Source organism: Caretta caretta, chromosome 16 (assembly GCF_965140235.1).
Source record: "Caretta caretta isolate rCarCar2 chromosome 16, rCarCar1.hap1, whole genome shotgun sequence".
Taxonomy (NCBI): domain Eukaryota; kingdom Metazoa; phylum Chordata; order Testudines; family Cheloniidae; genus Caretta; species Caretta caretta.
Window position 1 is genome coordinate 12,164,668 of NC_134221.1, and position 26,350 is coordinate 12,191,017.

Sequence of the window (26,350 nt, forward strand, 5' to 3'; positions counted from 1 at the left end):
AGTTTCCATTGGAAAAATCAACACGTTCACACTAGACAATGGTAAGGGATTGTTCTCCTGGCATCCAAGGAGGCTGCTACCATTCAGGCTTGGGGCAGTTCTGGGAAACAGGGGCTCCAAAGGGTGGGAGTTTTTCTGGGGGAGAAGTTCTCTCTTGCATGCATCTGCAGGCAGAGGAGAGCTCTCTTGATGTCACAGTACTTGCAGAGGATGAGTTGCTTCAGCTCTGTATATAAAATATGAGGAGAGAAGTGAGTTCTTTCTTCACCCACTTTGTGCAAGGGAGCTTGAGCTAGACATGATTCCAAGCAGTCTGTAATAATCCTCCAGGAGCAGCTGGTTCAGAGAGTGGGTGGGTTATAGGAAACCCTTAGTAAGGCTGACCTAGGAGGGGGCCCCCCAACCTCTTTCCACTCCACCTCATCCCCGTCTCCTTATCATCCCTCCATCCTCCCTGCCACACAGAGTAAGAAAGGGGGAGATGGTGGATCTTCTCTACCCCCATCTCCTCTCTCTTCTCAGCTGGTGGCAAGAGGCTCTTTTCCTAGACCAGGATCAGCAATCTGACTAGGCATGGCTAGGACAGCTTCCTTAAGATGACATCAATTGTTGGGTTCATGCACTGCGTGTCTTGAAGCCCACATAACTTCACCCTGCCAAACTCCATGCAGTAGTTTCCTCCTGTCCCAGTTCTGAATGCTCAGAGGGCCACAGCCCCATTTTCCAGTGGCTACCGAGCTCCCTGCAGGGGTTTTTTGCTTTGCTGTTGGAAGGCTGAAGAGCAGAATTAGTTGTAACTGGAGCCTCCTACTTTCGTAATTAACTGTGTGGGTGAGCGCTAAGTAAATGCGTTCCTACAAGAAGCCTTTATGCTGGAAGGTATGAAAAGGGGATCTGTTTTAATACAGCCTCAGCTCAGCACTCACAGTGAGTCTGCAGCCACATGACCTCCTGTTATAGAAATATTCCTCCAGCAAAGGCTTCCCTGTTTATTTACACATTACAGGAGAGCTTGGTGCACTGTATCACTGGCTCCCTTCATGGGGGAGAGAGCAATCAGAAGCCTGTTTGAATACAGACCTGTGAAAGCTTTTTATTTTAATAACATGAACTCTAGCGTCTTTTCTAGCCTGACGCATTAGTGCTACAAGGGTAAAGAGTCCTCACCACAGCAGAATTTCCAGGCGGTTGGAGTATGCCTTTCCCTGACCTTTTTTTTTATCCTTCCCCATCTCCTAGTCCTTCTCTGTCCCTTCCACAGATGACAGAAATCAGAGTCGATAGAACTCCAGCATCCTTGCATGTTGCTTTCCTTGCTGGATCCGTGATTGTTTCAATATCCTTTTTTAAAAGCCCCATAAAGCTCCGCTTGAGCCAGAGAAACAACATCAAGCTCTTGAGGACTAAAATACTGTTCCTAAATCTCTGTGGTGATGAGCAGCTCCAGCAAAAATAAACCAGCTTTGACCGGTGCTGAAAAAGTTGCCATCAGCATCTTCCAAGGAACCAGCAAAGTTGTAGCTGTTTCCTCCTGAGAAAGGGAAGAGTACAGCAGAACCTCAGAGTTACAAACTGACCAGTCAACCACACACCTCATTTGCTACTGGAAGTACACAATCAGGCGGCAGCAGAGACGACAAAAAAGAAAAAAAGAAAAGCAAATACAGTACTGGACTGTGTTAAACATAAGCTACGAAAAGAAGGGAAAGCAGCATTTTTTCTTCTACATAGTAAAGTTTCAAACCTAGATGAAGTCATTGTTCAGTTGTAAACTTTTGAAAGAACAACCCTAACGTTTTGTTCAAAGTTACGAGCACCTCGAGTATGGAGGTTGTTTGTAACTCTGAGGTTCCATAGGAAAAAAGAGAAATGGAGTCTGAGTGGGCTTTCACCTCTTCCTTTTGTATGCACAAATACTTGTCTGTAGTGACCGAACTGGAGGTGGAAAATATCCCTTTGGAGTTAGTATTGCAGTGCTAGCCATATGGCTCTAGCTCTAAGTCAGCCCTCTGCAGAGAGCACCTGTGAAATTCAGTTAATAGTACATGAACTGGTATGTTTACTAGACAACAGAGCAGACAAAGTATAATTAAAGTGTGTGTTCTTTCGACCTCATTCATGTGGCTCATGTAATTGTTTAGTGCCACAGATAATGAAAGAGGAAAATCCATCGCTGTTCAAGAACTAAAGAGAATGGGAGAAATTCTGACCCAGAAATCTGACTAAATATTAATCTGGTGCATCTCAGATGAGCTGTAAGATGTACCTCTAGGCCCAACCGTTCCCAGTGATTAAACTTTGGTTTCTTAGCAGACTTGTGAAGCTGCAGGCGGCAGCAGCCATGGGCACATGGTGCTATGTCTCAATTTAAACCCTGTAACTTTCCCAATTATGATACCAATAAGTCCCAAATAAATGCTTGTAATAATATGGTAGAAAATAGCAGCCCTGGGAATGTGCCTTTATACTAGCACTGAAAAAATGCCTCCTCAGCAGAATGTTAGTGTAAATTAAAGTTCTGAATTAACCCAGCCATTTCTCCTCTGGAGTTTAAATGGTTTGCAAAATGCAAATAGTTTGAAAAGTCCTTTTTAAAACAATGCCAAAGACAGACTTGTAAATAAACCTCAATCCAGGATTCAAATACAAAAATGTTATTGAATTAAAAGATGAACAGATTGTTTCAACCTCTGAGGGAGCATTAGGGATTCAGATAGATTGCTATCCCCAAGGAGGGCTCAGGTTTGAAATGTTGGATGCGACAGGAATCGGAGGACCACTTTCTAACTTAACAGGAGCCAGCCATTGTCTCCTCTGCTCTGGGTAGCTCATACCCATGAACGTCAGCTCCATGTGTATCGCATATTGGAATATGATGCTTCATGCACTGTGGGAGATGGCCCTGGATGTGGAAATCTTCTTGAATGAATTGCACCTTTCTCCTCTCCACTGCTGGATTTGAGGAACTTTTGGAGCAGGAGCTCATTTAGAACTTCTGGGATTTCTTCTGGAAAGGACTTTTCACTGCAGATGTCGATCCATCTATAACGCTTCTTTAATCCCCATGGACAGAGGGATGGAAGGAAATCTATCAATTCGCCAGGGCTCATGGTACAACCTCAGTGGTGTTTAAAGCACCGACCACAGTGAATGGTTGAAAATGTAGCAAGGGAGCTGTACAAAGGCAGCTAATGAGCCAGGCCACCCTTGCCAAGATCTCACTAGGTATCCAATAAACTGGGGCTAGGATTTTCAAAGGAATCTAATGAAGTTAGGCACCCAACTCCCATTCAGTTTCAAACTTCCTTAGGCTCTTCTTACAATCCCAGCATAGGAGTCTGCTAAGAGAGCTCAGGGGCTAACAATTTAAGAATAAAGAAACAAGAGAAATAAAAATGCAGCAGGGTATTGGCCTGTTACCTTTGACTGCTTCAGCATAGCAGTGCTGCTCTGCTACGGAAGTACTTTTTAAACTGTGAAACAGATTATGTGGCAAGCTTTGCAGAAGATGGTACAAAAGTAATTGGGTCAAATTTCAGACCTGCTTCGTTGGAGTTGCACCTGCTTCAACCAGGTCTAGATTCGAGCCTTAGACTTGAATGTAGATCCAAGAATCTGCTGAATTTAATCCATAGCTTTCCTAACTTCATATTATTCTCCTTTCTTTGTTAGTCTCCTACCTCCTCCACACCTTCAGCAGCACACATTTTAGATTCTATATGTGTAGAACTTTCTTGGTGTATATTCCTTAGATGTTAATCCCATATTGAGTTTGGGAAGGTAGGTGGTATTCCACCTACTTAATTTCACTGAGTAGATTTCAGCTGGATATATTTCTATAGATAGTCTATATTTCTTATTTTAGGGCCTGTCCTTATTCCCATTGAAGCACATGAACTTCTATGGGAGGAGGACCGGAACATTCCTTTGTTCTTCTGGTGTTGTGCATTGCTGAACTGCAACAATTCTCTACACAGTTGGCCGCATTTCAGTAGCGGATGAAGTGATCCCTGAGGAGAACTTCCGTATCAGTTAGTTACATTTACAAAGTGTGTTTGGTGTCCTTCGTTCTGAATTAAAAATGTGATGCGAGTAGAAGTTGCTCTTCTTACTTAATTATTCTGCAAGACATATACTTGGTATTTCTAAACTTAGAAGCTACCTATACACTGATTATAAATCTCTTGACTAACAGGATCCTGCTTCCATTGAAGTCAATGGCAAAACTTCCATTAACTTTGAGAACAGAATGTGGCTCTTAAGTTTTCAAACAGCAAGAAAATCCTCTCTATATGTTACTCAACCCAATGAACTGGTGAATAGGGTTAGAGGCCCTGGCAGGAGGGTTTTCATGCCATATATCAGGATTCATCAGCTACACACCTAATAAATTTGATTTATTGTGTTTCTCTTACCAGGGAGATATGGGTGCTTTCGGACCAATAGGCTATCCAGGACCAAAGGGACTAAAGGTAAGGGAGTAACTAAGCCTTGTGTTCTCTTATCTGTCCAAACCAGGACTGACTCTGTCTGAAGATTGTTCAGTTCATTGTTTGGGTGAAAGTGGTTGTCTTTATGAGGAGAAAGTTGGGCAGTAATGTTTGTCCACTGACCAGTTAAGGATGGTAGACAGAACATCACTCTGGCAGTCTGCACCAGGTGTGGATTACTGGGGAATGCAAGGAGCATTTTTTCTGTGCAACTTCAGACCGCGGAGGGTAATTGGCAGTAAATCCGATGATCCACCTCAGAGGCTGTATGAGGAGAGAGACCTGTGGCCCAGACCAGATAACCCTGGATGCCATGCATTTTGGTCTATGGTCCCATTAGTCCTGTCGGTGACTTAGACCTGATTCAGGTCTTCAAGATACCGGAGCCGTGCTCAAACTCAACTTGGGCTTCCTCTTTTTTCAGGGGCTGATGGGAAACCCTGGAGAACATGGACTGAAAGGTGATAAGGTGATCTGAATACTCCCTTATTGCACTGTGTTTTATTCTGCATGTGAAATCCCACTTGTAGCTTCTGTTTCGTATTCTGCACCACATTATGTGCCCCATTCTCCTTCCTTTTCTGGCTATCTACCAGAAATCCCATCCTCTTCATCATTTATCATCTGTTCTCCTTTCTTGACACTCCCATTTATATTTTCCTTTCTTTTTAAATAAAATGTCCATCCTGCCCCTGGCCTACAGAACTCTTCCCATGAACATTGCTACAGTGTATATGGCTTACCCTTTTAGTTTTTCTGGTAACAAGTGTAGACACAGCTGTTAAGGTGTAGATTTGAGATCAGCATGAATCTTACTGGTGACCAGAATCTATGCTATGGAAAGCCCCTGGAGTGAAAAATTACGTCCCTGAGAGCCTTCACCTCATTTCAGCACCACTTCCTTTTAAAAAAAAAAAAGGGGGGTGGGGCAGAAAACGCAATTGGGTAATATTTCCCTTTCAGATGAGTTTTCTAGGCTAATCCCGGTCAGCTCCTCTGTCTTTACAATGATGCTATTGTGTTTGGGTTATATATAATGCATTGTATGACAATGTGGTTTTGTTGTTATGCATTTAGATCTTATCACTGGATGGGGTAGAAGTAGGGCTTTATCAGCATTGTTGCCACTTTCATTTATTAGGGCATGTTTCAGGGTGTCTCACAATATGACACAAACATGCAGGCCATGTTCTTTCTTCTCGTGAGGAAGGTAATTGAGAGATCAGCACAGAAGCTGGATGAGACGTACCTACTGGAACCTCGATTAAAAACAACGTTAAGAGATGCAAAACCTCATGTAGCCGCTCTTATTTCAGGTTAAGATTGGTTTATATCAAGTTAGTTTGCTGATAAGGAAGAATCAACTTAAACTAAATTGATACAAGCCACTTTAAAGTAGAAATAAGGGGTGGGAGTTGCAATGGTTTAACTAAATTCGTTTAAAATGCAGCATGAGTTAAACCAGAGCAAGTGTGAGTGTAGACAGGTCTAACTCCCATAAACGACACCCTCCTGCAGATGCTTGGTTGTAGGGTTTGTTTCTTCCTTCAGAAGAGGGAAATGCAATAGGGTAATTAGCCTTATGACGTTGACTGCTTGGGAGGATAGAGCAAAGGGGTAGTAATTGTATTGTCCCCCTCCCATTTTCGGGGGGTGCTTTAATGGCACTGTTGCATTCATTCACTTGCTGCTGGTTTTAAACTGTGGTCGATCGGCACGAAGCCAGGTCAAGGAGCCAGATGCCCTCGTGCTCTGCGTTGTGCTAGCAGGTCGCTGTCGCCCTCCCATGTACCCAGGGTCAGCTTCTGCTCTATACCACCTCACCCTTCTAGGAGAGTGGGGGGCACAACTGGCGGCAAGGCATGTTTGGGCAGAAGGGAGACTTCCCTATAAGGGTAAGTCATGGTCGCCATAAGCAGGAATCCTGACCCAGCACTAACTCCAAGGGCCCACGAACTCTCCCGGCAATGCAGCCTGCTCTCCCTGAAGAATTGGCTTGTCCTTAAGATGCTGAATCTCTTACGGATTGGCCAGTGTTTTAGGCCTTACAGGCAATATCATTCTCCCCTTTTTACAAAGATTATCAGATCTGTCTATTTAACACACTACGTGCGTCACAGTCCTTAATGTATTTATCTTTACAACACCCCTGTGAAGTCAGAAAGTTCTAGGGGATTGGATCTGGATCTCCTGTGTCCCAGTCTAGTGCCCTGGCCCCTACCTATTGTTCCTTCATTGCTACCAGGCATCCTGCTTTTGGTCTCTCTCTCTCTTTCTTTCTCAGCAAGGTTGGAAGAACCCAGCGTTTTCTCTCCTTTCTCTGACCACCTCTCCTGTTGCATCCTCCTCTGACTGGGCACGCTTCCTGCCTGGATTTCATTAAGGCCCTTTCCCACTCCAAGAATGACAAATGACCTAGCTCAAGCCTTCTCTATCCTTAATGAGTTGACTTTTCATTTCAATATCCTGGGGCACTGTCAGAAAATCAGATCAACGATGATATCACAAATGGGAGAACGCTTCCAGACGCCTTGGGGGCATCCTTTCCAGCAGTCACATAGCCAAAGCCCTGGGAAACACAGGGCCAAGTAAATAAAACCCATGTTGAATTTGACAGCCTAGTTCTCTTTCACACAGGTGACCGCAGTCAGTTTTGATATTTTAACTATAAAGTCTTTTACTCGAGAGGCCAAAATCTCAAAATATGCTGCACTCACTTGCACAGATAAAAACGAGACATATCAGCTCAGTAGTGAGATTGGGAAAGTTTGTCTTTCTTTCGGCCTGTGTTTTTCAGCTTTTTGGTTTTGTGATTTTTTTTTTTTTGCATCGGTATGCAGCCAGTTGGCTTGTTTCTAATACCTAGACTTAGCTTTTCTAAGTGATCAGTAACCTGCTGTATTCATTTGGTCTCATGCTTCTTTATCTTAGTGCATCTTTTGGTCATATTGATCACTCTGTCTATTTTTATATTGTGCACCATGAGCAAGAAACAGGTGTCTCCTCTCCTCTCCTATCTTGCTGTATTATGTTTTTTATTATTGGTATTCTAGTCGAACATACAGACCTTGTCTGGTACTGGGCCTGGTTGTGCTAGCGCTGTATATACACACACAGGAAGAGACAGTCCCTGCCCTCAAAGTGCTTACAAAGAGTCTAAATAAACAAGACTGACAAAGGAAGGATTATCATCATCATTTTACATGTGGGGAACTGAGGCACAGAGAGATGAAATGATGTGCCCAAGGTCACCCAGGAAGTCTCTGGCAAAGGCAGGAATTGAACCCAGTTCCCGAGTTCCAGCCTATTTCCTTAGCAGCAAGACATCTTTTTCCCTTTTGCTTCCTTCCTCTTTCATTTCTGTGAAACTACGTTCCATCCCAACCACTGCTAGGTGCCTCAGCATCTTTCTTCCTCCATATATGCTGTACAATTGAATCTGTTAATAGAAGTCTTAGATGTAATGAAACTCCTTTCGTAGTGAGGGTGCAGTCCCCAGATTGCCCTCCATTTTGGTCATGGTGCCCCTATGCATAGAGTGGAGTGGGAGACGTGACTTGAAAGTAAGGGTCCGTTCTGCATTCACCTCCTGGATATCTCATTACTAGTTTCCACCTCTGATGTGCGTTTTACATGGGTTTTCTGTGGCCTGTGGCCTTTCTCTGATCCCTTAATATCCCTTTTCTGTCTGTCAGATCTTGACTTCATCACTACCTTCCACTGTCTCCTTTATCCAAACCTCTACTTTGCTCTGAAGGCCAGAAACCTAAGACACTTCCTTGGCACCCATGTTTCCCTTTTGTATCTATCTTGTCTGAGAGTTTGTCTACCACCATCTGTGGGATGTTGCCAGCATTTGTCCTTTCCTGCATGTTGCCTCTGCAAACAGACAGTGATTAGTACCTCTATCACTTCCTGACTAATACAAATCCCTTTCTGTTGGGTGTGGTGGCTAAGGTTGTGGAGAACTTCTTGGCTGAATGCACTGAAGTCCCCATCCACATCACAGATAAAACCTTCTGAAGCATAACTGGGTTCTGACAAACTCAGCTTGACCTAGTTACAGCTAACACAGTTCGGCCTCCACACGGCAGCATTTCCGGTACACAACCACGTGTCAAGTGTGTTGGCTTGTGCACACCCTTCACACTGCACATCTGTGTTTGTGTCCGCTGCCCAGGCTCTCTCTGGAGAATGCACTGTCTCAAGCAGGCCCTGACGGAGGTACTAAGTGGGGTATGTTTTTGCATGGTACCTTGCGCTTTAGAATGCCCTTGCACAGACACATCTGGGAAGTAGGACTGCCTGACTCATGTACACGGCAGTACATGGGTGGGAGGTCCCATCTGCATGTCATATGTTCAAGACTGACAGTCTTGTTAACAATCCTGCTCACGAACCGGGGTCAAAACAGTAAGGAACCACAGCCAAGAATTTCAAGTGTCTAGTGACTTTGGGTGCCCAACCTCAGACATCTTAATGGGGGCTCACGTTCAGGAAGTGCTGAGTACCCATCCTTTGAATGCCCAGGCCCTTTTAGGTGTGTCAGGTTGGGCAGCCAAAATGACTAGTCACCTTTGAAAGTCTTCATATGCTAACCAGGTTGAGTTTGCATGTCAACCATACCTTCTTACAGCGTGTTTACTAGCGTAGATGGCTTGAAGGCTTAGGAGAAAGAAACTGCCAGCTTTATGGAGCATGTCTACTCTGGCTGGGCATCCATACTGACTCCTAACTCAGATTCCAGGGTCTTGTCCCAGCATGGGTTGGGTCTTGTGTAAAAAACCTGGGGTAGATTCTTGGAAGGCAGTTGCTGATGTCCTGTTCAGGAATGCAGAGACGGCTTCCCTAGAAAGTGGCCAAAGAATTTGTTCCAGGAGATGTGTAGAAGGGGCAGCCCATTACAGAACCAGAAGAGAGGGGGGAATGAAAGCACCAGCTCTGCTCTCCTCTGGTGAATGTGGAGTTATAGCTCCACATGGGGCTGGAGTTTACATTTTATATATATAGCCCAGACATTAGACAGCATCTGGAGACAGAAATGCTGAATCAGCAGGAGGTGGTGCAACATTCACCCCCGCCAGGCTGACAATAATCAGCAATCTTTTGTAATTATTAACTCAGTTCAGATGAGAGCAGCCTTGATTGGCCTAATTCATTCCATCTGCCACTTCTTGCTGCCGAGCAAAGGTCTGAAAGGGACTGAGGGCTTTGAGGGTGTTCCGCATCCTGCTTGGCAAGGTGGGGCTCTGTCACCTTCCATCAGGGCTTGCAGAATTTGGCCCAGTGTGTGCGTCTCTGTCTCGGTGGAGATTTCCCCACTTTGTTGCACTGGAATCGCAGAGCAGGGCTGGTGGGGGCATCCTTAGGCGGTGACAAGCCAGCAGGCTGGAATTCCTAATGTGAGAGCCATGCCACTCCAGAGGGAAGATGGGAATTAACGGTAGGCCCAGCAGTTCTCCTCAGAGCTGCGGTTTACAGGATCTTCCTAAGGATAGCTAGTTACTTCAGTTTTACAGCTGCAGTGTCACGTTAAACCCTGCTATTACAGTTTCCTAGCCCAGATGGTTACAGGAGAAGCACATGGTCTTCTGGCCTACTCCAGCTACTGGGTTGTTTTTCCCACAGTGAAGGAAAGCGCTCCCTTCACCCCTTTGCCAGGGAGGTCTGCTCCAAGCTCTTTGAGGTAGTTATCCCCCTTCCCAGCACCGATTGTATGAGGCAGCACAACAGAGGAATTAAAAGTTTCTGCATGCTTTGCAACAAAATGTGCCTAATCCATGTCAAACACACACACGTTCCAGCCACACTGCTGAAAGGCTATAGACTGTTTGGCACCATGGATAGCAGCTGGACGGATATACATGGGGTATGCCACACTTGGGTAGTGCTTCCTGAATCCATCCCATGAGTGGTTCTATACCCTCAGTGCCTTGAAGGTTAATGACAATGGGTACAGGCTCTAGTCTCACATAAGCCAGGCCTCTCTTCTACTGGAGGATCTCTTGTCTTCATTATAACCTCTTATGGGGAAGCCCCAGTTCCAAAGAGCCTGGTTAGTTCCAGAAAGATAATATGGGACTGTCCATAACTAATCTGCTTTTGGTAAGGTAGAAGCCCCTCTGCACATCCAAACTTGGAACTCTGTTCCTTAACATCGTCTTTACGGATTTCCCATGAACTGCCATTTCTTTCCTCACCCCTACCTCATCAAGATGATTGAAGACTGATTTCTCTTTCAGATGATCTGTATCAATGGCTGTATGTAAAATAAAGTATCACTTCCATCCATGAGCACTTCAGTCTTTATCTGGAGTCTTTTTAGCCTGCGCAAGTCTGGGACCTCCATGTATTTTCCTTTTTAAGCAGCTTTTTTAATGCATATTATATCATAGCTTGGTTATGAAACAAATAAACCTTTTCTTATGGCTCTCAGTTACCAGGTTTGACAAAGGCAGGCTGGTTCTCAGAACAAACCCAGCTTCTTCACCCCAGGCTGCTCTCCCATCTCTCAGGGCAAGGGAGAGTGGCCTAGTGAGTTGGGATTTTCAAGGCTAGGGTGGACAAAAGACTAGAAAAATTAGAACATTCAAAAATTGGAACCATCCAGCATTAACAAGGAGATGGGCTGGACAGTGCAACTAATGACTCCCGTACTCAGGGTTCATCTTAACGAAGTGGTGGCACTTCCACTGATCTTCTTCTGTGCATTGGAGATGCACTTATGTTCATTAATCTCTATAATCACTGAGTGCTCAGTTGTTAACCTGAGTGGAATCTCTCCTCATGGGGCTTTTTTCTCAAGTGTTGGAAGTCTGTGACTCTACATCTAAAGTTCGTGGTCTTCCATACAGATTCCGTTTAGAAGTATAGCTGTATGCATTGCTCTGTGCTGCTCTCTTATAAGAAAGCCAGGTCTGGATGGACTGGAGGGACAATCTATATGGGACACAGCCTCCATAGCATTTGCTGCTATTTGGCCTTGTCGTCATGCAAAACTTTTTATAAAGATTACTTCTCGCATTTGTGTTGGGGAGAGAAACTGCCTCCCCCCTCCCTTCCCTCTCTATTCTTTAGAGCAGATTTCCCAAATCTGATTTCCTAATCAGTTCCTCTGATGGGACAGTTGTTTCTAAGTGCCCAGAGAGTAGGGATCCTCTTCCAATTTGGAGAAAACAAAGGTCCCATATTGGGTCATCTCCCTAACAGCTCAGTGCTAGCCTACCCATTTCTTAGTCAGGCTTCGTGGCTGTGATTCTCAAAGGGACCTAAGTCTCATTGAAAGTAAGCCAGCATTGAGTGCTTAAACCTCTTTGGAAATCCCAGCCTAGATTTCTGCAGTAGGTTGGTACTGAGGGACTTCAGTAGATGTTCAATACTTTTATAGGGGAAGGAGTTGATCAGTGCTCCCAGTTCCAGGCTATGCCTTCAGAAACCCCTGGGAGCCAGGCTCTGTAGAGGAGAACAACCTAAGAGGAAAGTTCCATTTACCAATAAGCAAGCTGGCTGTTTTGCTCAGCTGTATTTTGACATTCATCACCTATGTGTTTGCTACTTGCAAGGGAAAAGCAGCCTGTAGTCCTCTCGTCTAACATTTTTTGCAGCAGGCACAGGTATTTTATATTTTCTCTCTCCTGTGGTTTTGTTTCTCAGTTCAGATTTGTTGTTGGAAAAGGCATATTTTGATCAAGATTATTGTGATGGATTATGACTTTTGATTTGTCACCAGTTCTGTTTGAAAGGGGCCTGAAATAATTTCCTATAGACCTGGATGGTTTTGCCATTGACGGTGTATATTGTAACTTTCTTTGGTGATGTGTATTCAGGGTGATCAGGGACTGCCAGGTGTTCCAGGAGATATTGGATTCCAAGGAGACAAGGTAATTGCTTTCAATTTTTCTTCTTACATAGATAACATGCATAGCTGCCTGCTTTCTCTGCTAATATTCAAACCATGTTCTTTTGAAAGCTCTGATTCCTCCTGACATAAAGACACTATAGTTATTTGCATTACACCCTCAGATTCACCCCCTGCTCTGCATAGCTCTGAGACCTTCTCGAACCGAAGTCAACAGAATGGGATTTTTTTTTTTAAAAAAATATGCAGTTCTGTACGGGAAAATAAAGTGCTTCCTATGGAAAAGGTCATAACCTCCCGCAGAAACTGAAAGTGATGGAACAAGTTCTTCGGATTAGGAGCAATATGCGTGGTCCGCTGGCTGCAGAGTCAGTGAATTTGTCTGCTACAGGGACTTAGGCCCCGAAGCAGCAAAGCACTTAAGCATATGCATAACTTTAAGCACGAGCAGTCGGAGTCCTGTTTACTTAAGTGGAACTACTGGTATGATTAATGCTACCCACGTGCTTATGTGCTTTGCTGGACTGGGGCCTCTGTAGTGGTCAGCCACGCCTCCCTACAATAGCTTATATGTTCTTCTACTGCCATATTTAGAGGGTACAGCTCATTGGCATCAGTGTGGGTGACCCTGCTTACGCCAGGGTTGAATTTGGCCCCAAGAATCAATAGGTCTTTAGCATGTGTCCCTCTGAATACAACCAGAGAGCAGGGAATTTCAGGCAAAGAAAGCATGCATGCCAGGTCCCTGCCCTGTGATAGCTTGAATGTCTTTGTGCTACGTATTGGTGAACACAGTAGAGTATGCAAAGGTCTGTGTAGCTCTTAGGATCAGGGTGCGGAAAGTGTGTGTTTTCCACGTGTTGGGGAGCAATGTGCGTATGTCCCGATGAAAAGATGCTGTCAGGAGGTGTGTGCTGGATGTCTGGGTGCAGAGAAGAAGAGTGCCTGCATTAGCCAGGAAGATCACGTAGCAGAGAGGGGAAGTGTCAGTGAGCCAGATCCCAGAGAGCAGATGTGTGGGTTGCCTATGTAACAGGTATAAGGGGCCAGGCATGTATATGTCTGCCAGCTAGGGAGGAGAGTGTGTGAGCACCTGCCAGCCAGGGGTTGGTGTGTGTAAACAGCTGTGTAAGGGCCTGTAGGGAGTGGAGTTGGAGTATTAGCATGTAAAACTCTACAGATCAGAGGTGGGAAACCAAGAAATCCCTACACCCTGGGATCCACTGTGCTGGGATTTTCGTTGGGGAAACCACCAATCAAAGGACTTTCAACAGCTGGCCTTAAGACCCTATGAGAGCGAGAAAGAAGAAGACATTGGAGAAATGTAAATGTACAGCAATGTTAAGTATAGGTGTCCTTCTAGAACTCAGTCTTCTTTAAATGAGTGACTCCTAAAGTCCTCTCCTTTTTGAACCTTCAGGAAAGTCTTCCCCAGCCGTGTGTTGGTGACAATACCATGCAGCCCCATGAGGCAGCAGAGAGGACTCCTTTCTCCTCCCCTTACACATGCTGAGGTCCCTCCCAACATCCGGGTGTATGAATGCACAAAGTGAAAAGAGAAAGGCTTATGCTTGGCAGGTTTAATCTGTTCTACTGTGTCCTTCCATGGTGTGCCACCCACCCCCCAAAGCACTGGATATGACTGGAGTTGTCAGGAAGAAAAGATTCTCTCGCTGTTGCAGAAGCATGGGGTGGGGGCTTTACAGTGGTTATTTTGCATCTGTTTAATTCTATTTCCTGAAAAATTGTTTCTCTGTTTCCCAGGGCAGTCAGGGCTTTCCTGGGGTACCAGGAGCCCGAGGGAAGCCAGGTCCCCCTGTAAGTAATGCCTTTAACCATCTTCTGTTTCCTAATCTTGCCTCTAAAGAGTTCAGTGCCCAGCTGGAAAGAGAGCTCAGCAGGGTGGATGTTATTCTAAACAGGAACCTCAGCAGCTGTCTCACATTCACCCTTGTTTTCTGATTTTGCAGGGAAAAGCTGGTGACAAAGGTCCAGTTGGGTTTCCAGGATCACCCGGCCCTGAGGTATGTGCCTTCAGCTCTGATCATTCCTTTATTTGTTAATTTCTGCTGCCTGTCTTCATTGGCAAACCTTCATAATTCCCCCACCTCCCAAGCAATCCTCACTGCAAAGGGAAATGAGAAACAGCCATTTGACAGCTGCAGGCTACTTCGCTGCTGAGATTCCGCCTCCTTTGAACACCAGCTTGGGTTTTAATTTAGGAATCATTTAGATACTCACTTCCCTGCCAGTCTTGGAAACCACTCTTCAGGTGGACCCATCTATAGATTCGGTGGAATTATTTGCTCCTGACTCAACCAGTAATGCTCCATGTGGATGCAGGGTTGAAGTCTTTGCTAGCAAAGGACAGGCAAATTCCTGTTGAACTCATTGCTGTTGTGCTGCACTGACAGGTGGTCAGTTTGCATAAGGACCCCTCCTCTGTGGTTACCTTCAGACAGTACCCTCCCTCCCCACTCCATGCAATCTCTGGGGGTTTCCAAAGTCATAACTCCATGCTATGCAGTAAGCCTCTCCCACATTCCAACCCAGCTGCAGTGATGTACAGTGAGACCAAGAGGATGGAGTCCTTTTGGGCCACCAGTCTCAACCCTCTCTCTACCTCAGTGTGATACCAAGGCCCCACTTGTTGTAGTCTGTTCTCTCCTCGTTCTGAGGATGTGCCCTCAAAGACTCTGGTAATAGGATGTTCGGTCTGGCTGAAAGACTGTTTTAGACAATTATCTCCCTCATTTTTTTTGTTTTGACCCCTTCTGCAGCATCACGTTCACTTAAAAGAGAAGTTTCCTACAATCACTTAAATTGCTAATAATGCTTAGCGCCTTTTCCTCCAGAGGGTTTGAAGCACACTAAGAAAGGCGGTATCATCCCCATTTTTCAAATAGGGGATCTGAAGCCTAGAAAGGTGAAGCGAGTTGCCCAAGGACACATGAAAAGTCAATAGCAGAACCCAGCTTGCCCAGCCTTCTCTCCTTTCCCGTGGAGCAATAGATATAACCATCATGGCATCCCTCGCCTGTCCAAGCAATGTCCCATAGCTGTCTTGGTCACTTGGCCTCCTGCTCACCAGGCAGCTCTCCAGCCTGTCTTCTGCTGCTGCCCCCTTCCTGGGGAAAGAGCTCCTTTCCTGAGCCAAACCCTGTCAGAAAGGTTCCTTTTTGGTCAGGGGAGAGGACTGAGGACCCACTCTTCCACTCTGGAAGATCATACATCAGTCATGGTGAGGAGAACAGCAGTGGGTTTTCAGCTAAGCAGGTTCATCGTTGACCTATAGTGAGTCTCAGTTCTTCCCTGTTTATCCTTCTAGCCTCTGTCGTGGGTAACCTGGGAATCTTTTTAACCAAATACTCTTCATGTTAGAAGACAACTCCATTGTCCTCGCCCAAAACCACATTGTGATGCCTTCAAGTACAAGATCAATTTCTCTGCAGCATGTTGTGATTCACACCCTTATTAATAATTAGAAAATGTTCGTTGTGAGCCTGAGAGCCACTTGCAGTGCTGGCTGATAGACTGTTTTCCTTTCATCAGTGTTCTGGTATTTTGCTGGGCCTGGAATGGCTCTCTGTCAAGTGGTATCGCTTAGTAATTCTTGTTCTTTGTTTCTATTGGAAATGACTGTGGATTCCTTTGTTTCTTCAGTGAATGGGCTGTGGTGGAAAGGGGGTCACTGTTTGGTTAAAGACAGCGGCTAATGAGAATGTCAGCACCTTTTCTAATCCCTAGGCTGCTTCCCTTTGTCATTCAGGCCGGTGATTTATTTCTCTGAGAAATGAGATTATATACTGCCTGATAAAGATGAATTAAAAACCAAAATGCCATTTTTAAATATGTGATGACAGGGAGGCCCTTACAACAATGAATTTTGGAAGGAGATGGACCAAAAAGGGGCTGTTGACGGAAGGGGTCCCTTGTTCTTACTTAAACCAATAACCTAGATCTCTTTTCTACTGTTACTGTCTACCACATACTGGATTTCATCCGGTTATTTGAAAGCTGCTTCAGTCCATGCGGATGCCCCACAGTGGCCTGTATGTGCACAGTGCCAGCAAATAATAAATGTCACAATACAAAGTATCAAGTTAAATCTTTAGAAGAGCACAGGAAACCTTTCCAGAAAGCTCTCTAATGTAACACCAACCATTTCTGATTCTCTCTAGGGCTTTCCAGGGGATATTGGCCCACCAGGACAAAATGGCCCCGAAGGCCTGAAGGTGAGCGGCTCTCAGATAGAAGCCTTGTGCTGAGTTGGAAACAGCCAATGAAAACACAGATGTGGGAAGGGGGGTGGGGGGAAAAAGCCCTGGAGATTCCTGGAGATTGTTCTGGCTGAGACTTCGGTTTGGTCTGTTTGGATTGAGGTCCCTCCAAGAGTGGGATTTTTCTTTTTTTTTTCTGAAACAAAATTGACATTGGATCCTGTCCCATGGCAATGTGTGTCGGAAAGAGACCCGTCTCACTTTAATGGACCCTCAGAGTTTATGCTTCTATTTTCTGAGAATCTTTCCTTTTGGATCCATTGCAGGGGAAGCCCGGAGCACGAGGTTTACCTGGGCCGAGGGGACAGCCTGGCCAAGAGGTAAGTGTCCATGTGGCTTTCAAGGCCAAATGCAGTTCTTGTCCAAGAAAACTTTCCCTTTCCAATCACGTTAATCTTTCGCCTAAATGGGGCCCAGGGTTCCAACCGTGTGCTCCATTTGCACCTGGGCAATGACTTCGTCTCAGTCACCAGTCAGAAACCTGCAACATCACAGACCCACTGGAATTAGCGCTCGGGGCTACGTGCTCCTCTCAGTCCCTGCATCCAACTGCTGCTGGCGTCAGCAGAGGCCTAGCCACCCCATTAGCTTCCTTTTTCTACCCCTCATCTTGGTGCCGTTTTCCACTCAGGCCCGTATGCCTGAAAATCCTCCTTTCCTGGCCCACAGCCCAAGGTGCCTCTGTTCTGTGTTCCTGCATGCACTGCCTTAAAGTGCGTTTTCTAATGTGAGGCCTACAAACCCTGGTCTTCCCCACAGAGTAACATTGTCTTCTAAAATAAATAATGAACAGGATGTACCCACTATTCTCCAGTGTGGGCACATGACCTTATTGCTGCATAAACCCAGATCTGCCGCCTCCACCCATAGAGTTGTGCCTTCATTCAGGGCTTAATTCTGCCCCTCACTACGCGGGTGACCCTTGAATTGGAAACACTTTAGAGCAGAGACAGTGAGCCTCGTTCTCCTCTTGCTCACAACAGCTCTACACCAGTGTCACTCCAGTGACTTCACTGTAGTCTCTCTTGATTTACATCAGCCTGAGTGGAAAATCAAGCTCATTGTCTTTTGTCTTTCAAGAGCCATCTACATTTGTAGCCCTCTGCAAATAATCCAAATTCAGTGCATGAACTGAAAGCATTGTATAATAGCAATAATAATTCTTAGCCTTATTTAGCGCTTGTCATTTTAAAAGAGCTTTTACAAGCATTAACTTATTCATCTCCATGACCCCCACCCCACCTGTGAGATAGGAGAGTATTCTATCCAATTTGCAGATGGGGAAACCAGGACATAGATTAAGTTGCTCAACCCAGGTCACACAGTGAATCAGTGTCAAAATCAGATATCCTTGACTTCCAATCCCATGTTCAGTCCCATTGACCACGTGGCTTCTATTAGTCATCCTAATGGTCTAACTCAAAACCACTAGAGCAATGGGTGGTCTAAGAGCACTTTCAATTTCTCTTTCTATTGTGGGTTTAGTCTAGACACTTGAGATCACCATCGTGTGGCTTAATTGAAGGTCTTCTAGAAACTTTAAATCTGATCCAGACTAAACACAAACTGACGAGGAACCCAGATGCAGGGCCTAGTCCAGTTGTCATCTAAGCCTTTGGGAAATTTCAATAGTGGAGCCAATCTAGTGTCTTGTGTGAAAGTGAAGGAAAAACCTCAGTATATTAGCCAGTTTGATATGTGTGAAAGTCTGTGAGAAACCTTGCACCTGGGAGAAAAAGAGCAAGCTCTCCAGGGTTTGCATCCTTGGCCAAACCAAGTTAATCAGATGCCCATGATCAAGTACAGTATCTTGTGGGCCAAATTCTTCCCTTTGGTAAGCACATGCAATTGCCATAACTTCTGTGGGAATTTCTGGTGGGCGTCCACAGGCAGGATTTGCCTTTAGGTTTATTCCTCTGGCACTGGGATGGCTCCACAGACATATCTGGCTGCATTGAAATGGGATGGGGTATCACAATGGTGATGAGGTCTCCCAGAAAGAAGTGCTCTGATAATCTTCCTTTCTAGTCTGATGGGATGGAACTGTTAAAGTGTTATGACAAGACAGCTATTGCGTAAGCATGAGGATTGTGTATTTAAATGCTGATGGCATTACAAGCTGTTTACTTTCATAGCATTTCTGGAACCCAAGAGACCTATAAGATTTTCTTACTAGTTTCATTTTTTTCCCCTTCAGGGAGATGAAGGACCCATAGGGCCACCAGGGTCCCCTGGTCCAGAGGTAGGTTTCACTGCTCTTAAGTGGCCTGCTCAGTTACTAAGTAGCTCTATACACCTCACCAGGCATTTGAGGTTGGAAATAAAAATGAAAGATTTGAACCCTCTGTTTCAGTCAAAGAACAGTCCCGCTGGCAAGCATTGTATTGTCTATGTGCAACAAGGGCTGGATCCAACATCCATGTAAAATCAGTGGAAAGACTCCCACTGGGCACTGGATGGGGGCTATATAATGTCTTAATATTCAACTAAAGATAGGGCTACGTTAAAGCCCCATATAAACAACCTCTAACTTTGGGATAGTTCAGATCCAAGTGCAAACTGTGTGACTTGGACCTAGCTCCATAATTCATCCCCGTGTTGGCTTCCACGATTCAAAAATATGTCCCTGGTCTCATTTGAATGCTGTATTTGTTTTTAAAGGAGAAGAGCAAGAAAAAGGATGGATTGAGAAATACAAGGATATGGACAGTAGACTTAAAAAGTCCTTTTGTCTGCCCCATAATGTGAAAGTAGGGGACCCTCAATCAAAACAACAGGGCAGTATATTTGGGATAAACAAAAGGAATATAGTCATATCTTTGGAACTCACCACTGCAGGATTTTATGACCTCTGAGAATATTTGCAGGATCGTGATATAATGGTAACCAGATCTTACCCTCTGGGTGTAATCTAATTGCTATACAGATAAGGAAAGGAATGTCTTATCCCACATACAACTTACTGCTATTGAGCACATGCGTTGATACAGGGATTTTCACTGCTCTCTATAAACCAGGTATTGGCTGCTACCAAAGAGCAGAGTGATTCCTTGGATCTGATGCTATAAATCCATTCCAGCCCCAGCAGCTAGGGCAGAAACTAAAGCAGCTTTCCCAGGCAGGGAGTAAGTTTTCACTGGACCTTTGGTTTGGGGGTGTATTCCTGCTTTGATGAGTGATAAGCATGGGGAGCATATACTCACGCACAGAGTCAACAGTTCTTACTGCTCTGTGCTGGCCAGCAGTGATGCAACACTGCTGCAAGAAAGCTCCTATTGGCTGAATTCTAGCTGGTACCAGTGGGATATTGTTGCCAGGAAGTTCATGCTCCCAAATCCCAGCTAGTTTCTGTGGGATGCTGCTGTGACAAAGCTCATACTGGCACTAGGAGATGCTCCCTTTAGGGGCTCAGGATGCTGGGGCCTGAGCTGGCACTAGTCACAGATGGCTGCTGGGAGTGTTAGGATGCCAGATGAAAGCAATGCATAATTACCCAGCATTAAAAGGGCAGCAATAAAGTCCTTCCATTCATTTCTTACAACACCCATGCTGCACTTCTGGTGTGATGCTGAAGAGATGAAATTTGCCTAATGGTGGAGCAGAGACTTCCTTACACATGCAGTTTCTATCTAGAGCTAGGATCCAGGTCATCCAGAGATCAGACCCAGGGCCAAGGCATTGTGCCCTGGTGCCTAGAAGGGCTGCCTTGGGGTGTTGTAAGCTGGATGCTTTTGGAGACTCTACTTGGTAAGCAGAGCTGAGCAAATCATTGATTTTTCAGTTCGGCCTCTGACCAAAACTGATTTTTTGTTTGTTTGTTTTCGCTCTGTGAAATGAAAAAGCAAAAAAACCAACCCCTTCATTCGGGTCAAACATTTTGAATGACTATTCGAAACGCCATTTTTGAAATTTTGGTTTTTAGGGGCTTTTTTGTCAGTGGAAACTATTCACTGACTCTGACCCAAATTCATAGACCATTTCAGTGCTCCCTAAAATGCATTTTTCAGTGAATTTATTATTTGCCAAAAAAATGTCACCCAGCTCTATTTGTAAGTTGCATCAGGTCACACAGGCTGTGGCTGCTGTGATCAAGGGCAGCTGCAACAGCTGGGAGCAAAGACAATATTGAGCCTTTTATATTCATCATCCTTTGTACGTTTCAGGGTCGACCTGGCAGGAAGGGATTTCCTGGAAAACATGGCCCTGATGGTCCAAAGGTAAGGCGGGAGGGGTGTTCATACCAGAGAGCTGATGGGTTGGGGTGGGAGCCAGGGGGAAGAGGAATTCAAGACTGGAGTGAAACTTCAAGACCCCCTCACATTTAACATGTGTCAAGCTTCCAGTTTCCATCATAGAAATGAAACTGGGCAGTGAGGATTTGCTCTTCTCTCTGCATTTCTTTGTCTTCGGCTTCTGGAAACTCGGCCTCAGCTTGGTTTCTGTGGAAGAATGACTGTGCATTTTTAAACCACACGCTTTATTATAAACAAGTGTGTTTCTCTTTTGATATTAAACTGTTTAATTGTTTTTCCATTGCCTCTCCATTTTTTGTTCTGAAACCATGCTAACCATTCCTATCTCTGCTGTTTCACTGGCAGCAGGAGGAGCTATTCCAAGAGCAGCCTGCGCTTCACAATATCCACCCCCAGCAAAAAAAAAAAGAAAAAAAAGGCAGCTCTTTAAACAAGTAAATAACAAAAATCTGTTCTGGCAGCACATCTGGAGTCACATTATCTGCTGACTGAGAAAATGCAGCTGCTGTGACCCAGCACTAGGTTAGCAGTGACTGTCTTTTAGACAGCCTGTCCTGAGTTACTCAGACACTTCCCTGGACCAACTCTTCCACAGTCCATCCTTCTCCCTGGTCAGTCTGGGCTTATGTACATCCCTGTGCTTTTCTCTCCATCCTCCGGCCATGCTCTCTGAACGATTGTAAGAAGTTGACTTTTTAATGGTGATCACAGTAAGTAATCAAAGTCACCACCAGAGGCTGGATTTTCAAGTGCACTGCACCCACGATTGATCCTGAAGTTTTCCAAAGAATTCTGCACCCAACATACTGAGCTTTTAGAAATCTGGTTCCTTATTTTGGTGCTCAAATGGGAGCTGAGCTCTCTTGAAAATCTGGCCACAGAAGTGCATCTGTCATGTTAGCACAGACTCTGACTCTTCGTTCCAAATTAACAGACTCTTGGAAAACGTAGACAGCTTAGCAGTACCTATTTTGAAGGCTTGATCTCATTAAAAAGTGGGCTGATGCACCAGTTTGGTGCAGTGTCATAGCACAAGGCTTGTTAGTGCTGGAACTCTCAGTATTTGAGACCCAGCACTGCTCACCCAAAACATTTAGTGACGCCTGTCACTAACCCTGTTGTGCTGCAGTTGAGGCACCAGGAGTTTAACCCTTTTGGAGAAAGACCTTTGACAAAGCAGCACTGAGTTAGCCTTCTGTGATACCTCTCTCCATCTCAATGCAGGGTGAGCCAGGACATCCAGGGCGGACAGGAAAAGTTGGTGATCAGGTAAACTCCTTATTTTCTTTGTCTATTTGAGTGTCTCGCATGTACCCTTTTCCCCATGCATCCCTGGTACTGGGGCAGAATCTTGACCTGTTCACTGAAGATCAGGTGTTTTGTAAACACTGGGATTTTATAATATATGAAATAGTATTGGGGGGGGGGGGTGTCGCAGAAAATGGTTGCCCTCCTTGCCCCTGTATTCTTTTCGTCCTCAAGGGCCTCTGCTTATTCCTACTTTTCTTGCAAAATCATTGGTTCCCAACAAAGTGGATTCTTTCATCACTAAGCCCAGATCCAGTTAGCTCAGCCTCAGAGCATTGGTGACCCAGTGGGTGGCTCTCAGATGTCCAGAAGTTGTCAGTGGTATTTATAGGTGCACATGGCACCCTGCGGACAGTTTGTACAAAATAATAGGTTCCTGCCCTGAGGCACCTGAGACCCAATAGGAGATACAAATCAGATACTAAGGCTATTCCCCGGTGCAAACTTGGTAGAAATAATCATCAGTTTCTTGAGTCTTTACATGGTCAACACCCCCTCACTGCCTGCCTGGTCCAGTATTGTACTGACCCCACCCGTGAGGTGCTGCGCTTCCTCGAATCCCTCTGGATTCAGTGGAAGCAGGGGTCACTCAGCATCTTGCAGGTTCATGCTTTTGGCAACAATAGAACAGTGATGAGCCCTGCTTCATTGCACCATAAAAGAGAATGTGCTGACTAGGAAACATAGGAAGATGCATCATCTCCATAGGCTTCAGGGAAACCACAGGGTTCAGGGGAAATGAAACAAATGTTCCCCGTCTTTGTGTGATCGAAACCAACCTACCTATCCATGACCAGCCCTGAAATTGCAGCCACAGAGCCTCCGACACATTCTTCTCATTCCCACATGACCACATCGAGCTGGACGCGGCTGATTTGGCCAGAGCAACTGAGAGGCTGACCAGCCATTGGCAGAGGGACGTGCAACTTCTCCTGGCAGCCGGCTTTTCGTTGCTTGTCAGTCAAGGTCTTTGGTTTGTTTGTTTTTTGTTTTCCAGCCTCCCTGGATCTTTGTTCTCATGTATCCAACAGCTGGAGGTCATTTGTCTCATAGCTCTCTGACCAAGCATGTTCAAAAGCTAGTGTCATGAGGGGCAATTGTCAGTGCTAGCAAGACTTTCTCAGGGGTTTGGCTAGATTGCAAGCTCCACTGAAAAGGTTAGTTAGTTCTCCGTAAAGCACCATGCACGCCTACAACGCTATCGAACTAACACAGTATAACCACCAGGCCCTTGCAAAACTGGGGACATCAGTCAGCCTCCTGATGTTCTTGTTGCTACTTCAGGGATATAATGTCTCAAGACTGTTTACCTTAAACTCTGAGCTGGCCTGTGGCCGCAAAGCTTGCAACTACTGTATACCTTTCGTTTTCGGGGCATCTGGGACACGTTTAGGGCACACAGATACCAGCCCTATATCCAGAGGCTAAAGTTCCCTGTTAGTGTCTTAATTTTTTATGGCAGATTAAGGGATTTATATATCTCAGCAAACTTTGCATAGCACAAACTGAGTCCAAATACATTTCAATGGCTTCTTTTCAAAGACATTTTCAAGCAGATTATAAAAACAGTGGAAACAAACAATGCTGGGAGACATGGAGGTGTATTGGACAGAGCACTGGACTGAGACTCATGAGACCTGGGTTCTATTTCCAGTTCTGCCACTGGCCCTGGGCAAGACACTTCCCCTCTCTGTGCCTCAGTTTTCCCAGCTGTAAAAACGGGGATGATGATACTGATTTCCTTTGTAAAATGCTTTGAGCTCCACTGATGTATCATTAATATTACCACCTCTTGCAGCTCACACCAAATGTGTGTGTGTGTCGCAGAAAATGGTTGCCCTCCTTGTCCCTGTATTCTTTTCGTCCTCAAGGGCCTCTCCTTATTCCTTATTTTTACAGAATTTTCTTCAGACTCAGGGCTCAATACAGAGTAATTTGATCACTCCGCAACCCGCATTGGCTTCAATGAAAGTAGAGAATGCTCACCACTTCCTGGAAGCATGATCTGTTTATTTATTAATGTTTGAAATAATAAATATTTGGTCCACAAAGAAGAAGCAGAGGTGCTTAGGATAGTGTCATTTCGGTTTCTTTCAACAAGATCACTCATTTGTTTGTTTTTAAACAATTAAATGGGGCTTATGGGGAGGTGGAAATAATAAACAATAAAACAAAATCCTCTCAGTGCACAAACTTCTCCATTCTCTGTAAGTTTCACTAAACTAAAGGAAGAACCTACAGGAACACAAAATGCTGAATTGTATTAGCAGGCAATTTAAATAGGAAAGGTTGATCTTATCAAATAAAACACTGGGCTGGAAGTCAAGTGACCTGGGTTCATTCTTGCTCTGCTGCCAACCAGCTATGTGAACTTGGGCAACTCCCTTTAACTCTCTGTGCCTCAGTTTCACCCCTGCAGGATGAGAAGGGTAACCCCCACTGCAGGTGGCAGTAAGACATGTAATCAATTTAGAGTGTAAGTTCTTTGGGGCAGGGACAATCTCTTGCTCTCAGTTCTTACTCTGTACAGCTTCTAGCACATAAGAGCAGCCATACTGGGTCAGGCCAATGGCCCATCCAGCCCAATATCTTATCTTCAGACAATGGCCAGTGCCAGATGCTACAGAGGAAATGAACCAAAAAGGGCAATTATTGAGTGATCTATCCCCTGTCATCCTGTTCTGGCTCAGGGACACCCAGAGCACGGGATTGTGCCCCTGATCACCTTGGCTAATAGCCATTGGTGAACATATCCTCCATGAACTTCTCATTCTTTTTTTGAACCCAGTTACCTAGAGCTTTTCGCGGACCCAAAATTTGTATCCGCATCCGATCTGCAAAAATGAGTCGCGGATACAAAACAGATATCCGTGGATTTGCAGAGCTCTAGTTGTACATGTTCTGGGCTCTGATATCTATTGAGAACTCTAGGTGCTATTGTATTGCAAATAATAATGAATATTTAGAAAGTGCTTTGAGATCCTCAGCTGGAAGGTAGTGCAGAAGGACAGAGGATCATGATTATTATTTCTTAAGTCCCTCAAGGATGACTGAATAAAAACTATAGGCCCCATTCAGTGAAAAGAAAACGCAGCTGGCCTGTGCTGATACTGAAGCCAGTACAAGAATCTGAAAGCTGGCTGTACTATTTTTACTCAATTAGTCTCTGTCTAGAAAAAATTCCGTTTCCTTACCAGTTATGTCATTATAACAAAAACGTCACACCAGGTTTGTGATAAATTACCTCCTTTCCTAGCACACCTTTGCTAGACAATGCTTAGAGTATTTCTTTCCTTCCCCCTCCAAATAGCATCATTTGGAGCTTTGGGTCAGGGCAAGCCAATACTGGGGATTTTTCATAGAGCTGTGGTGGAAGTGGTATGGGGGAAAAAAACTATACCCCAGATTTCCAGCCCATGAAAGATCTGATCTTCCCCATTTCCTGCCTCTCCCAGGCAAAGGTGCTGTCTGAGAGGCCCCCATAGCTTCTGTGTCAGCGATGCAGCTTTTCAGAGTTGCTGCTAGGCACTCGGTAGCAACTGCCTCTGGCTGGAAGCAGCCAGCGTGGTGGTGTGAAATAAGATCACATATACTTCTCCTCGCTAGGCTCAAGCACTCTGCTTTCGGGTCCGTATGTTTAAGCAAACATGCGAGTTTTGGGAAGCTTTCCAGTGTTACTTGCTGGGAATTTTTAAAACCTGTAGGGTGGCCCCTGACTCCTTACATCTCCATTGCAAAGAAACTGACTCAGGACATTCACTAGAGGTTGCGCTCTGGATGCTGGAAGGTCTCCAGCTGCGCAGCTCCCCACTCCCTCCAACCTGGATCTGTACGGTTTAACCCTTCCTTGCCAGCAGGTGGAGACAGAAACTGGGTGAGCAAAGACACCACAAGGGCAAAGACACAAGCCTTCCCCGTTACTGAACTGTGTGAAAACAGGCCCCAAGGATGGGAACTGCCTGAGTGTCCATGCCAGAGGCAGAAACCAAGCCAAGACGACACCAGAGGCGAGGAGACCCCTGCCTTCCCCCTGCAGGAGACAGAATAACAAACTGGGAAAAGGTGCCTCAGGGGCAAAGACCCCCTGCCTGCCTTGTGCTGGGGACCATAAAGACTAATGATCAGCCATGTCAGCAGAAGCAGCAGGGAGAGCCTGTGAAT

At 45.2% G+C, this 26,350-nt stretch overlaps 1 protein-coding gene across 6 annotated transcripts in view; it reads left to right on the top strand.

Annotated features, from left to right (window-relative positions):
• The window catches only part of COL27A1 (collagen type XXVII alpha 1 chain), a 239,406-nt gene that overhangs the window by 112,696 nt on the left and 100,360 nt on the right, over positions 1-26,350 (top strand). For all 6 annotated transcript variants that reach the window (XM_075120654.1, XM_048823074.2, XM_048823076.2 and 3 more), the window contains 10 exons: positions 4,419-4,472; positions 4,915-4,959; positions 12,317-12,370; positions 14,113-14,166; positions 14,319-14,372; positions 16,530-16,583; positions 16,895-16,948; positions 18,826-18,870; positions 20,792-20,845; positions 22,106-22,150. In XM_075120654.1, coding sequence (XP_074976755.1) covers positions 4,419-4,472; positions 4,915-4,959; positions 12,317-12,370; positions 14,113-14,166; positions 14,319-14,372; positions 16,530-16,583; positions 16,895-16,948; positions 18,826-18,870; positions 20,792-20,845; positions 22,106-22,150 — 513 coding nt within the window. The remainder of the gene's footprint in view (positions 1-4,418; positions 4,473-4,914; positions 4,960-12,316; positions 12,371-14,112; positions 14,167-14,318; positions 14,373-16,529; positions 16,584-16,894; positions 16,949-18,825; positions 18,871-20,791; positions 20,846-22,105; positions 22,151-26,350) is intronic.